The sequence below is a fragment of the Macaca nemestrina genome, chromosome 14 (assembly GCF_043159975.1).
Source record: "Macaca nemestrina isolate mMacNem1 chromosome 14, mMacNem.hap1, whole genome shotgun sequence".
Lineage (NCBI taxonomy): Eukaryota > Metazoa > Chordata > Mammalia > Primates > Cercopithecidae > Macaca > Macaca nemestrina.
Genome location: NC_092138.1, coordinates 64971057 through 64983853, shown reverse-complemented (window position 1 = coordinate 64983853; position 12797 = coordinate 64971057). Strand labels below are relative to the sequence as shown.

Below are 12797 nucleotides of genomic sequence, written 5' to 3'. Positions count from 1 at the left end.
GGCAGGAGGGTAGCTTGAGCCTAGGAGTTTGAGACCAACCTAGGCAACATAGTGGGACACCATCTCTATTTAAAAAAATAAAATAAAATAAAAGGCCAGGCATGATGGTGCACATGTGTAGTCCCAGCTACTGGAGGAGACTGAGTCGGAGAGAACACTTGAGCCCAGAAGGTCAAGGCTGCAGTGAGCCAAGCCGTGATTGTGTCACTGCACTACAGCCTGGGTGATAGAGCCAGACCTTGTCTCAAAAAAATCATAAATAGGCCAGGCCTGGCATGGTGGCTCACACCTGTAATCCCAGCACTTTGGGAGGCCAAGGCAAGCAGATTACTTGAGTTCAGGAGTTCGAGACCAGCCTAGCTAACACAGTGAAACCCCATCTCTACTAAAAATATAAAAAATTATCCGGGAATGGTGGCTGATGGCTGTAGTCCCAGTTACTCGGGAGGCTGAGGCAGGAGAATGGTGTGAACCTGGGAGGCGGAGGTTGCAGTAAGCCGAGATTGTGTCACTGCACTCCAGCCTGGGCGACAGAGCGAGACTCTGTCTCAAAAAAACAAAACAAACAAACAAAAAAATACAACAGTTAGCTGGGTGCGGTGGCTTATGCCTGTAGTCCCAGCTACTCAGGAGGCTGAGGCAGGAGAATCACTTGAATCTCGGAGGCAGAGGTTGCAGTGAGCTGAGATCGCCCCGCTGCACTCCAGCCTGGGTGACAGCACAAGACTGTCTCAAAAAAATAAAAAACAAATAATAATAATCATAATAATAAATAGACAAGGCTTGGTGGTTCACGCCTGTAATCCTAGCACTTTGGGAGGCCAAGTCAGACGGATCACTTGAGGTCAGGAGTTCGAGACCAGCCTGGCCAACACGGTGAAAGCCTGTTTCTACTAAAAATACAAAAATTAGTTAGGCATGGTGGTGCATGCCTGTAGTCCCAGCTACTCAGGAGGCTGAGATAGGAGAATTGCTTGAACCTGGGAGGCGGAGGTTGCAGTGAGCCAAGATCGCACCACTGCACTCCAGCCTGGGCAACCAAGCGAGACTCTGTCTCAAAATAAATTAAATAAATAAATAAATAAATAAATCTTTCCAATTGCTTACCTGTTGTGAGACCAGATTTTCTTCATATGTCTCAGTAACCAACATAAAGCAACAGATCAAATATGAAGGAGATATTGAGAATCCAGCTGTCCCCTTGGAAGCCGGAGAGTAAAGAGATTTGTAAAAATGTAAAATAATTTCCATACTCTCATTAATTCGGAGAATGAGAATATAGTTATCTTTCATTTAGAACATTATGTTAACATGGTTAATGTGTAATGAGTTTATTTTTGTTATTTTTAACGAATTGATACATATTTAAAAGTTTTCTCAAGTTTCATTTTAATATGGCAACTATTGGTAGATATAACCCACTTCAACAAAAAAGCTGTTTGGGGGTCTTCAATAATTTTTAAGAGTGTGAAGGGTTCTAAGACCAAAAGACCCACACCATATTAGTGTATTTGAAAAGTACCCAGAACCTGGTACATAAAAAACTCATCTGGCAAATGTTCATGAAGTGCCAACTCTATGCCTGGTGCTGTGCTAGGCCTTGGGGATTCAGAATTGAGAACAATCGTTTCTGTTGAGGACTCACAGACCGGCGGAGGCGCCAAACCGGTATAAGAACAGTTATACCATGGGCCTAGGATGAGGGTGAGAGCCCGCACCAAGTACACGCACCTATTAGGTGAGGCGGTGGGAAGAGTAGTGGCCAGGGAAGGCTTCCCAGAAAAGCTGACATTTGATCTGAGTCTTAAAGGCCACTAGGAATCAGCCAAGGGGAAGGGCATTTTAGGGAGAGGGAACAGAATGCATAAACTGTGGAAGCTTTAAGAAAAGTATGGCTATTTCCAGCTCCTGCACGTAGCTCATTACGAATGCAGCATGAGGTACAAGTCTGAATACTGGGGGTGAGGTTGGGCATGGAAGGAGATGAGGCCGGAGAGGCAGGCAAGAGCCAAAACAGCAGGGCTTCTATACCATATTAAGAAATGTGGATTCTTTTTTTTCTCCTCAAAACAGGCAGGGTGCCCGCACGCCTGTAATCCCAGCTACTCAGGAGGCCGAGTCGGGAGGACCACTTGAGCCCATAAATTCAAGACCAGCCTGGGCAATCTAGCAAGCTCCCGTCTCAAAAAAGGTGGGGGAACAGGGATTAGGGAGGGGTTTGGAGGATTTTAGATAATATTCGCATTAACTTTTAAAAAGATATTTGACAACAATGTCATGGGACAGTCAAATGAATGAATGAATGGAGGAACCAGAAGTAAAACTACAAAACACTTAGACTGGAGAATGCATAAGGAGCGGCCAGAAGCCAGCCCAGACCGACCCGAGGAGGAACCTCATTGGTAGAAGCAGCCTCTCCAGGATTAGGGGGATGTGAGACGCGAAGGGCAGGGGAAACCCAGTGGTCCAGCATAGGCTACTGGTGGATGAGGGGTCTTCCATGGAGTTAGAGGAACACTGCCAGGTCAGGCCAGGGTTGCTCTCCGTGTGGCTAGCAGGCAGCTAAACAGATCTGAATGCATTTCCACGCCTCCTCCCTACCGCCCCGGCCCGCAGCCTCGGGTTCCCACGGTCCCCAGTCCACTGCAAAATCCAGGCTTCCCGCCCCTCTACGACTGGAGGGTAGGGGCGAGGCTAGCAGCTCCCTCCCGGCTTCCTCCGCTTGTTCTCTCCTCCCCTTCCCCCTCCTCCGGGCGGCTCTCCACTTCCTCTCCCCTCACCCCACCCCAGGGAAAAACGAAAACAAACACCCTTGCGCCCCGCACCTCCGACTCCCGCACCCCACGACCCGGCTCCGGAACTGCTTTGGCGGCCTGGGTCGGAGAAGGCACCTCGCCCCGGACCCCCTACGCCCCGCAGCTCAGTGACTCTTCGCCTCGCCCTACGCCTTCCCCGCCCCAGCCCGACTCCGCCTCCCAATGGGGAAACATCCCAAAAAAGGGCAGAAAAGAAATTTCAGCATAAAGTTGGCCCACTGGGAAAGAGGGGAGCGTCCGCGGGGAGCGGGGGAAGAGAGGGAGGGCGCGCGGAGGGGAGTGGGGCCAGGCGAGCCGGGGGCGCGGAGCGGAGGGGTTCGTTACCCGTCCGGGTGGGAGCGGGGGCGGGGAACGCGCGGTGACCAGCCCAGCCGCAACCGCGTGGAAAATATGCGGGACACGTGGGGGGCTGGGCGGGGAGCTGGGTCCTGAGCCGCCGGGCGCTCGCAGGAAGGGCCTGGCTCCAGGGGCTGGGGCTGGGAGGGGAGGCGAGGGGATGAGAGGTCAGGCCGGTCCCGGGGGCAGCAAGCCCGGACACACTCCGCACCGCGACCGGGGCTCTGGGCTCGCCTCCTGCCTCAGTTTCCCCAAGCCCCCGATGAGACTCCGCTACTACCACCACGTCGATAACGCAAACTTAGAGGGACTCTGGGTAAACTGAGGCACTCAAATTGCCGAGGAGCTCCGCCTCCCAAGAGACATTTAATCCAGGGGGATTTGCAGGAAACTTCTAAATTAAGGGTAGCGGCTGCTGCAGCTGAGGGGGGGCACGCCGGTCGCTGCGCCTGGGCAGCTGCCGTGAGCTCACGCCCCGAAATAGCCCCAGGGGCCCCAGCCGCAGCTGCCACTGGGTCCGGCTGTCACTCAGAGGAAGCACGGAGCCCCCAGCCCAAAGGTCCCCTCCCCTCCGCAGCGCCGGAGTTTTTCCAGCCGACCTTCTGCTACTTTTTCCTCCGACGGCTGGCGGGGAAGAGGGGAATGGGGGCGGGACCCCAAGGGAGGCGGTCCCCAGTGGGTGGGCGAAGGGGGCGGGCGCGCCCCCCGGCCGGGCCGTACTTCTGCCCCTACAAGGTTTGGGCCGAGGTGGGGGAGGGTCCTGGTTGCCGGCCCCGCCCGGTCCCTCCCTGCCTTTTAGGCGCCCGCGCGGCCGGGACGTCCCAGCTCCGCTTGGTCCTCCTCGCCTGTCACCCGTGCACCCAGTCCGCTCAGCCAGCCCAGTCCGTCCAGTCCTCACCGCCTGCCGGCCTGCCCACCCCCCACCGCAGCCATGGACGCCATCAAGAAGAAGATGCAGATGCTGAAGCTGGACAAGGAGAACGCCATCGACCGCGCCGAGCAGGCCGAAGCCGACAAGAAACAAGCTGAGGACCGCTGCAAGCAGGTTAGGGCCGGGCCCAATGCAGCCTGCTCTCCCCCGCGCCAAGGGCAGGGGTGGGCTGCTGCCATGGGTCCCCCAGCCCTGGGCCTGCCCACCAGGGCTCTCTCCCACCCAGTGTGTGGGCTGGGCCTTCACATTACCCTCAGGGCCTTCGCCAGAGCCGCTTATCTCCCCTACCCATAGCCTGGGGAAGCCTCAGGACCCTGATTTCCACTCCTGCCCTTGCTGAGCGTGGTTGGTCCTGCTCCTTGGAGCTTGAAGTTTTTTCTCTGTACAAGTCCCACCAGCACCCTTGACTGGACTGTCCCTCTTCTGTTATTCGCTTCCATCTCAGTAGCCTCCAAATCTTAGTAGGGCCCCTACACGCACCGTGTCTCCATTCTGGGCCTGGGCCCCCTCCCAGCCTGGCTGACCAAGTCCCCTCTGTCCCAGCTGGAGGAGGAGCAGCAGGCCCTCCAGAAGAAGCTGAAGGGGACAGAGGATGAGGTGGAAAAGTATTCTGAATCCGTGAAGGAGGCCCAGGAGAAACTGGAGCAGGCCGAGAAGAAGGCCACTGATGTGAGTGTGGACTTGGGGGACAATGGGAGGAGTTAGGGCACTAGGGAGGGGCCCCCCAGGTATGGGAATAAGGGGATTAGGGGCACCTTATCCCCTTGTGTCCCCAGCACCAGGAAATAAATGGTTTCATCTCAGTAACCAGGGTTAGGGTAACCTTACACAAGTAATCCAAGACAGTGGATAAATCAAAACCACCTACCACTCCCCCCAGAGGACTTAGCCCTGTAATTCTGTTTGGTTCCAGCTTTTAGAATGTACAGTGATCAAGCAGTGAGTCATTGTGGGGGTGGAAGGTATAAGAATTTACCATCTACCTCAATTAATCCTCCAGCTGAAATTGGAGAGGAGACTGCAGCCATTTGGGGGTGGGGGGATGTGGGTGTGAGGTACTAGCAGGCAGGAGGAGGGAGAGGGATCCAGAGATGAGGCCTCACTTGAGTTACAACCCTAAGGGGCCATTAGAAATTCCCTGGCCTTGACCTCTGGCTTCTACAGCCCTGCTGTGCCCTGGGGCCCCAGCGGCTCAGTTTCTAATGGCTCCTCATTTACCCTCATTAAGCTGTCAGCCTGGAGACCACGCCAGGCCACAGGGCAGAGGGACAGGGCCACAGATGCCAAAGCAGCTACCTGGACAGGTTATTTACCCTGAGATTTCTCTGCCCACCCACAACCCCAACCAGACTTCACTTCCTGCCATTCCCAACCCCCTCCTTAAGGTAGGAGAATGGCCATATGGCTTTGGACATGGTAGTTTCCCCATTTTCTGCCTCAGTTTCCCCATCTTCCTTCCACCCAGGATTGTTTTAAGATGAACCTATGGTTAGATTAGCATAAAGCATGGTCTGAACATCAGAGATGACATTGCTGTTTGTGTCGACTGCTCATGTTCCCAGCCCCCCAGGGTTGGGCTTCTGTGACCTCCAGCCTCCAGTTTTGGTTCTCCACCAGTCCTGGCACTTGGGAGGGAGCTGACCTGCAGCTGCTAGCACAGACGACCCTGGGCATCTGACACTCTATAAATAACCAAGGCCCAGTGCAGCTGGAGGCAGGATTGGAAACCCAAGGAGCTGGTTGGGGCTGGAGGGGCGGGGGGGACAGGGACAGAGGTGGGGAGGCAGAGCCACGGCACCAGAAGCAGATAGGAAAGACTGCCCAAGCTTATTGGTGACCTTGAACACAGCACTCAACTTACATGGTGCCTCAGTTTCTCCCTCTCTCTTGCTTCCCATTTTTCTAATGGGGACAGTAGTGCCTGTCCTGTGGCTAGAGAGCAGCCCCTGTAACTGGGAAGAGCTTGAGGGGCAGGAAATGGCACATATCAGTCCCATGATGAGGACTTCAGGACCTTCCCAAACTTTCCAGTCTTTTGTCACTCCACCATCATGAAGAGTTTTTCTTTTACAGTCTCACCTCTCTCTAGGGTAGTCCTCCAATGTTCCCCACAGTGATTCTTCCCAACCCCCAATGCTGTCCCCAGAATCCTTCCACACTGAGTCATCCGGCCCTGTGCCCATGATGGGCCCTTGTCACTCTAGGTGGCCAAGCTCCAGGTGCCTTCAGCACCTGGAAGACAAGCTACCATCTACTCTCTATATGTGGTGCTGTTTCTCCTGCCCTACAGTCCTACCAAGGACCTGCTTCCTATGCTGTGTCCAAGTGCTGCCCCCAGCCCCTCCCTCCACCTCCTTCCCCTACACAGGTCCTCTCTCCTCTCCACTCTGAAATCTCAGGGTCTCTGTGTCCTTGTTTGTGACAGAGAAAGGGGATAATCTAATATTTATGGAATATGGACCCTGTGCAGGCAATGTATTCAGTGCTTTCTGCATGTTATTTTACGATTTCCCAAACTTGGTATATCATCAAAATCACTAGGGGGCTTTAAAAAAAAGAGAAGATTCCCAAGCCCCCACCCTACACATCCCAATTCAGTGAATGTAGCATGGAGTAAGAGAACCTGTTTAGTTTGATGGACCTCACTGGGGGTCCTGTTGATTAATTGAGTATCAGAAACACTGGATTATCTCAGAACAGCCTTAAGAAGAAGGAACTGTTATTGTTAACTCCAACTTGTGAAGGAGGAAACTGAGGCTTAGAGAGGCTAAATAAGTTGCCCACAGTTACACAAGTGTTGAGTGGCTGAGCTGTGGCTCAAAGACAAGTCTGACTCAGAGCTGATGCTCTTAACACCAGGCTGCGCTGCTCCTCTCATTTTCCTTTATTGGCACTTGCCTTGCTCTGCCCTTTTTCTCAGTGTTTGAGCAGTTTTTATGAATTTTTTCCAAAACCTCCATGGTTTTGCCTCCTACTGCAAGCCCAGGGGCTGAGTAGACATCTCTCACACTGCCCCTGCATTGCCCCCAGCTCTCTGCTGGCCTTGGCAGGGAGCCCCTTGCTACAGCCATGGGTGTCCCTTATAGGCCTGCTCTTGGGCTTCTTGCTGGGAGTCTGCCTTGCAGCTGATAACAGATTACATCACTGAGCTTGATTCTTTTTTTTTTTTTTTTTTGAGATGGGATCTTGCTATGTTGCCCAGGCTGGGCTCCTAGGGTCAAGCTGAACTCCCGCCTTAGGCTCCAGAGTAGCTGGGATGACAGGCGTGCACCACCATGCCCAGCATCACTGAGCTTGATTCTGTGACGGGCTATTCTTAGCAGCAGTGACGTCTGGTTGGCCTGATTCTTTCCCCATCCCCTTACCTGGGCCAGGCTTTGCTGTGTAGGAATCAGAGCTGCATCAGACCTGGCCCCAGCACTTGAAGTGCTCTCACAGGGAACAGGAGGACTCGTGTGCAGGTGACCTTTGGGAAACTAACTGTGCACGGTGCAGGAGAGGCCCTGCAGCAGGGGAGCGGAGCTCGTCAAGCAAGGAATGCATGTTTTTTTGAGACGGAGTTTCGTTCTTTTTACCCAGGCTGGAGTGCAGTGGCACGACCTCAGCTCACTGCAACTCTTCCGCCTCCTGGATTCAAGTGATTCTTGTGCCTCAGCCTCCCAAGTAGCTGGAATTACAGGTGCCCACCACCATGCCTGGCTAATTTTTTATTTTTAATAGAGACAGGGTTTCACCATGTTGGCCAGGTGGCTCTCAAACTCCTGACCTCAGGTGATCCACCCGCCTTGGCCTCCCAGAGTGCGGGGATTACAGGCGTGAGCCACCATGCCCGGCCTGAATGCGCTTTTTTTTTTTTTTTTTTTTTTTTTTGAGACGGAGTCTCGCTCTGTTGCCCAGGCTGGAGTGCAGTGGCCAGATTTCAGCTCACTGCAAGCCCCGCCTCCCGGGTTTACGCCATTCTCCTGCCTCAGCCTCCCGAGTAGCTGGGACTACAGGCACCCGCCACTTCGCCCGGCTAGTTTTTTGTATTTTTTTTTTTTTTTTTTGAGACGGAGTCTCGCTCTGTCGCCCAGGCTGGAGTGCAGTGGCCGGATCTCAGCTCGCTGCAAGCTCCGCCTCCCGAGTTTACGCCATTCTCCTGCCTCAGCCTCCCGAGTAGCTGGGACTACAGGCGCCCGCCACCGCGCCCGGCTAGTTTTTTGTATTTTTTTAGTAGAGACGGGGTTTCATCGTGTTAGCCAGGATGGTCTCGATCTCCTGACCTCGTGATCCGCCCGTCTCGGCCTCCCAAAGTGCTGGGATTACAGGCTTGAGCCACCGCGCCCGGCCGTTTTTTGTATTTTTTTAGTAAAGACGGGGTTTCACCGTGTTAGCCAGGCTGGTCTCGATCTCCGGACCTCGTGATCCACCCGTCCCGGCTTCCCAAAGTGCTGGGATTACAGGCGTGAGCCACCGCACCCGGCCAAATGCACATTTTTACTGGAGCACAGTCTGGGGAGAAGATGATTGGTTGGGAAAAAATTACATAGAATGTCTAGAAACCAGGAAGCCTCAGTTCTTTCTGAGAAGAATCTTGCCATCCTCTGGAGCCTCTCTGATCCTTATCCAAGGCTAACGAGGCTTTTTTGACACCTGACCTCTGACCCACAGGCTGAGGCAGATGTGGCCTCTCTGAACCGCCGCATTCAGCTGGTTGAGGAGGAGCTGGACCGGGCCCAGGAGCGCCTGGCTACAGCCCTGCAGAAGCTGGAGGAGGCCGAGAAGGCGGCTGATGAGAGCGAGAGGTGGTTGGGGCCTTGGAGAGGATGGTCCGGGAAGGAGGAGGGAGCCTGTCTCTGCTAATCCTGACCCCACGCTCACCCTCTCCCTGTCTTTCAGAGGAATGAAGGTCATTGAAAACCGGGCCATGAAGGACGAGGAGAAGATGGAGCTGCAGGAGATGCAGCTGAAGGAGGCCAAGCACATCGCTGAGGATTCAGACCGCAAATACGAAGAGGTGACAGCCTTGCCCCTCTGCCTGCTCGCTGCCCAGCCTGCAACATGCCCAGTCCTTCTCCACTGATCTACCCTCTCTTTCTCACTTCCCTCAGGTGGCCAGGAAGCTGGTGATCCTGGAAGGAGAGCTGGAGCGCTCGGAGGAGAGAGCTGAGGTGGCTGAGAGGTAAAGATACCCTGGGGTGGCAAGTGGGCCCATTGGCCCTGGGGCCTTCCACATAGTGGGGAGGTAGCGTCCTAGGCTTGGGGCTATAGGGACAGGCCCTGTTCTCTGACCCCTGCCCGCTGCCCCCAGCCGAGCCAGACAGCTGGAGGAGGAACTTCGAACCATGGACCAGGCCCTCAAGTCCCTGATGGCCTCAGAGGAGGAGGTAGCGACCCCTCTGAACCTTTCTGGGCAATGGCGCCTTCTCTCAGCTCACCTTCCCTCCGTCTCAGCACTGCAGACTGCTCTTTCTCAGCTGCTGGGGATCAGGAAGGGCCTGGGGCTTCTGAGCCCTGCCTGCTATCACTCTCACAACTTTGCTCTTCTCTTCTCTCCTCCACCCATCCCCCGCTGTGCCATCTCCACTGTCTGGCTTCGCTGTGCCCTCACACCCCGCCCCCCCCGCCACACACCCCCTGCAGTAAATGTGGGGACCTAGAGGAGGAGCTGAAAATTGTTACCAACAACTTGAAATCCCTGGAGGCCCAGGCGGACAAGGTAGACGGGAGCAGAGGGGCAGTGAGGATGGGGTCCCACAGGGGAGGGAGGTGAGAGGCCCAAGGCAGGGAGGGGCTGGGTGTTCAACAGAGGCAAGATGGCCAGGAGCCTACGGGGTACAATGGAGAAATGAAGGATCTGTGGTGGTGCTGTACTGATGGCCGGTGTGTGTCCCCAAAAGTATTCCACCAAAGAAGATAAATATGAAGAGGAGATCAAACTGTTGGAGGAGAAGCTGAAGGAGGTGAGAGTCCTCTTCCAGTTCCCAGTCTCCCCTCAAGCCACCCTAGTCCTTGCCAGAGACAGCCTGTGGCAGGACACTTGAGGGTTGGGATGGGCAAGAAGCTTGACTTAGGCAGTAGTCTGTGGGAGGGCCTAATTCTTTGCCATTTCTCCCACCCTGCCTTTACCCCCAGGCTGAGACCCGAGCAGAGTTTGCTGAGAGGTCTGTGGCAAAGTTGGAGAAAACCATTGATGACCTAGAAGGTAAAAGAAGCCTTTATAAGTAGGTCCACACCTGCCGTGATTATCAGTCTGTCCCATACCTTCTCATCCCATTTTATTTGCTACCAGTAAACTAGGATTGGACCACCTAGGACCCTACCAACTCCCCAGCTCTGTGGGCCACGTCTACAATTCAAGTAATTGTAGTAATTGTAGCTGCACAACAACTCCAGTGCTTCTCAAACTTCAGCATGCATGAGAATCACTGGGAGATTTTTAAAAACAGATTTCTTGGCTCTGCCCCAAAGAGATTGCTGACTTTGGGCTGGAGGATTTACATTTCTAGCTAGTTCTCTGGTACTGCCGATGCTGCTGGTCCTCATGCCACACTCTGAGTGGCACCCATATAGACAATTGCGTCCCCGAGTGTAACGCAGTAGAGTTCTAGCTCAGAGACTGGCTTATTAACTAGAGAGCTATTGGACTGAACATCTAGGTCTGCATGACAACACTCATAGAAAACACTGTTTTAAGCTAGATTTGGCAAAAGCAAACATCCAGATATTTGTGAGTCTGGCTCTTTCTATTGTTAATGGTGTTGTGGCTCAAGTTGCCTTTCCTTTTATTCTGTGATAACCCTTTCACTTTCCCACTTCTCTCGCCTCCAGCCTTCTCAGGCAGCTGCAGTTTTACCTCCGGCTTTAGGAGGTTTGCGCTTTCTGGCTCCAGCACCCTCCCTCTCCTGCAAAGCAAGCACTTCTGCTTGTGGAGAGCACTGTGCCCACAGCTCCCTGGGGAGACAGGAGCTTCTGTGGGTAGAGCCAATTTGGGGTACAGAGAAGGACAGAAAAGAGATGGGGTAGAGATGGGGAGAAGGAGTTCCCGACAGCCGTCCAACCTGTTCCCTGGCCTCCCTCTTTCACTCTGTCTTTGTGCACCTCTGATTCTGTTTTTCTTTCCATTGCCCTCTCTCCTTCCTCTTTCCCTCCACTCCCTTTCCCACACTCCCACCTGTTTGCCTCCCTGGACCCCCCCAGATGAAGTCTATGCCCAGAAGATGAAGTACAAGGCCATTAGCGAGGAACTGGACAACGCACTCAATGACATCACCTCCCTCTGAGCCCCACGCCAGCGTGGCCACCTCAGCCCTCTTCTCTCCTCTCCTTTCTATTCTCTCTATGGGGAGGGGAGCAGGCAGGAGGAGCAGAAATTGCCAACATTGCACAGCCAGGCTGGGAGCAGCCTAGGGAGAGCCCCTATCATGCCCACCACCCACTCTGGCACTGGCTTCATCCTTTACCTGTCCCCTCCACCCCCCTTTGCTGCTTAATAAACTCTGAACTTGGTCTCCATGCTGTTTTCCTGCCCTCCAGAGAGCACCTCTATCGCCACCACGGAGCACTGGTTCACTCCTGACACCCTGACTCTTACTGACACCCCCAGCCCCTGCACTGAGCCCACCCACAAAACACCATGGCCCACACTGAAACCCCTCTGCATAGGCACTCCCTGGCTGTCGCTCTCTGACTCACCGCTGCATGTGGACACGTGTAGCCCCGTCAAACCATGACCCCCTCTGGTGCCAATCACTGACCTCAGAGCACTTAGCTGGGGTTCCAGGATCAAACAGAGTGACTGGAAAGGAAGTAGGGTGGTGAGGTGCAGGACAGGGCAAGAAGGTTGCAAAAGGTCTGGAATGGAGCTTGGAAAAAATGTTGGATATCTGCAACATGGGGCTTTCACTGCAGCGGCAGGTCTGTTTTCTACCTCAAGTCTGTCTGGCCCTTCCTTTCCTGGCGCAGTCTTTGTCTTACCTTCTGTCTCCAACTTTCTTAAACCTTCTAAAGAGGAGGATAAAGTAGTTTATGACTCAGGCCTCCCCACCCCACCTCCATGACCCTAAGGCCTTGAGTGAGGCATCCATGTCCGTCTTGTTGCTCTCATCCTGGTCAGTCCATCCATTTGTCCCTGCCATGGGGCCCTGAGGTCCCTGAATGCATGTATCTTCCTGTGTCTCCTGACCCACTCAATGTTTATAGGTCACCTTCCCCTGGCCCTGCCCCCCTACGTCTCCCCCTTGTGTCTCCCTCCTCCCTCACCTGCTGCTTCCCCTCACAGAGACCTTGGCCAGTGCCAAGGAGGAGAACGTCGAGATTCACCAGACCTTGGACCAGACCCTGCTGGAACTCAACAACCTGTGAGGGCCCGCCCCACCCACAGCCAGGCTGTGGCTGCTGCCCCAACCCAATAAAACTGATGATACCAGCTTCTCAAGGCCCTTTAAGCCTTTCTTTGGTGTTGGCAATGGAGTTTGAAGGACCCCTGAATGAGCAGGGCCTGGGTCCTTGCTCTGCATTAGGACTTCCTTTTCAGGGGAAACTGGGATGGGGGGCCTGGGCTCATTGAGGAGGGGCTGTGAACAGGCTGTGTGAAGCAGGAAGTCTGACAAAACTGGGGGACATCGTAGGCCTTGTGCCCTACAGCCTGAGGAGCTGCCATCCATAGCACCGCCCTGTTCCAGCAGCCAGCTGGGCCAGACAGCACATCCTGAAGCAAAAACTGCAAGAGGTGA

At 54.3% G+C, this 12797-nt stretch overlaps 1 protein-coding gene across 5 annotated transcripts; it reads left to right on the top strand.

Moving 5' to 3' along the window:
* Positions 1-3843: 3843 nt before the first annotated feature.
* On the top strand, positions 3844-12495 carry LOC105485734 (tropomyosin 2). 5 transcript variants are annotated; one of them, XM_011748178.2, is made up of 9 exons: positions 3844-4197; positions 4627-4752; positions 8734-8867; positions 8962-9079; positions 9174-9244; positions 9374-9449; positions 9963-10025; positions 10198-10267; positions 12344-12495. In XM_011748178.2, exons 1-9 carry the CDS (start codon positions 4084-4086, stop codon positions 12424-12426), a joined length of 855 nt encoding a protein of 284 aa, XP_011746480.1. In that variant the 5' UTR covers positions 3844-4083; the 3' UTR covers positions 12427-12495. The 5 variants fall into 5 exon arrangements, 4 of the variants coding, with proteins under 4 accessions (XP_011746480.1, XP_011746478.1, XP_070934082.1 ...); XM_011748176.2 differs by lacking the exon at positions 9374-9449 and adding an exon at positions 9706-9781 and having other exon boundaries at positions 3925-4197; XM_071077981.1 differs by lacking the exon at positions 12344-12495 and adding an exon at positions 11263-11577 and having other exon boundaries at positions 3926-4197.
* Positions 12496-12797: the final 302 nt, after the last annotated feature.

Bases quoted from the DNA above. Each gene is read 5' to 3' on its own strand.
- LOC105485734 (XM_011748178.2), top strand. From the start codon at position 4,084: ATGGACGCCATCAAGAAGAAGATGCAGATGCTGAAGCTGGACAAGGAG. The intron at 4,198-4,626 runs GTTAGGGCCGGG...CCTCTGTCCCAG, and splicing joins CTGAGGACCGCTGCAAGCAG to CTGGAGGAGGAGCAGCAGGC. The intron at 4,753-8,733 runs GTGAGTGTGGAC...TCTGACCCACAG, and splicing joins CCGAGAAGAAGGCCACTGAT to GCTGAGGCAGATGTGGCCTC.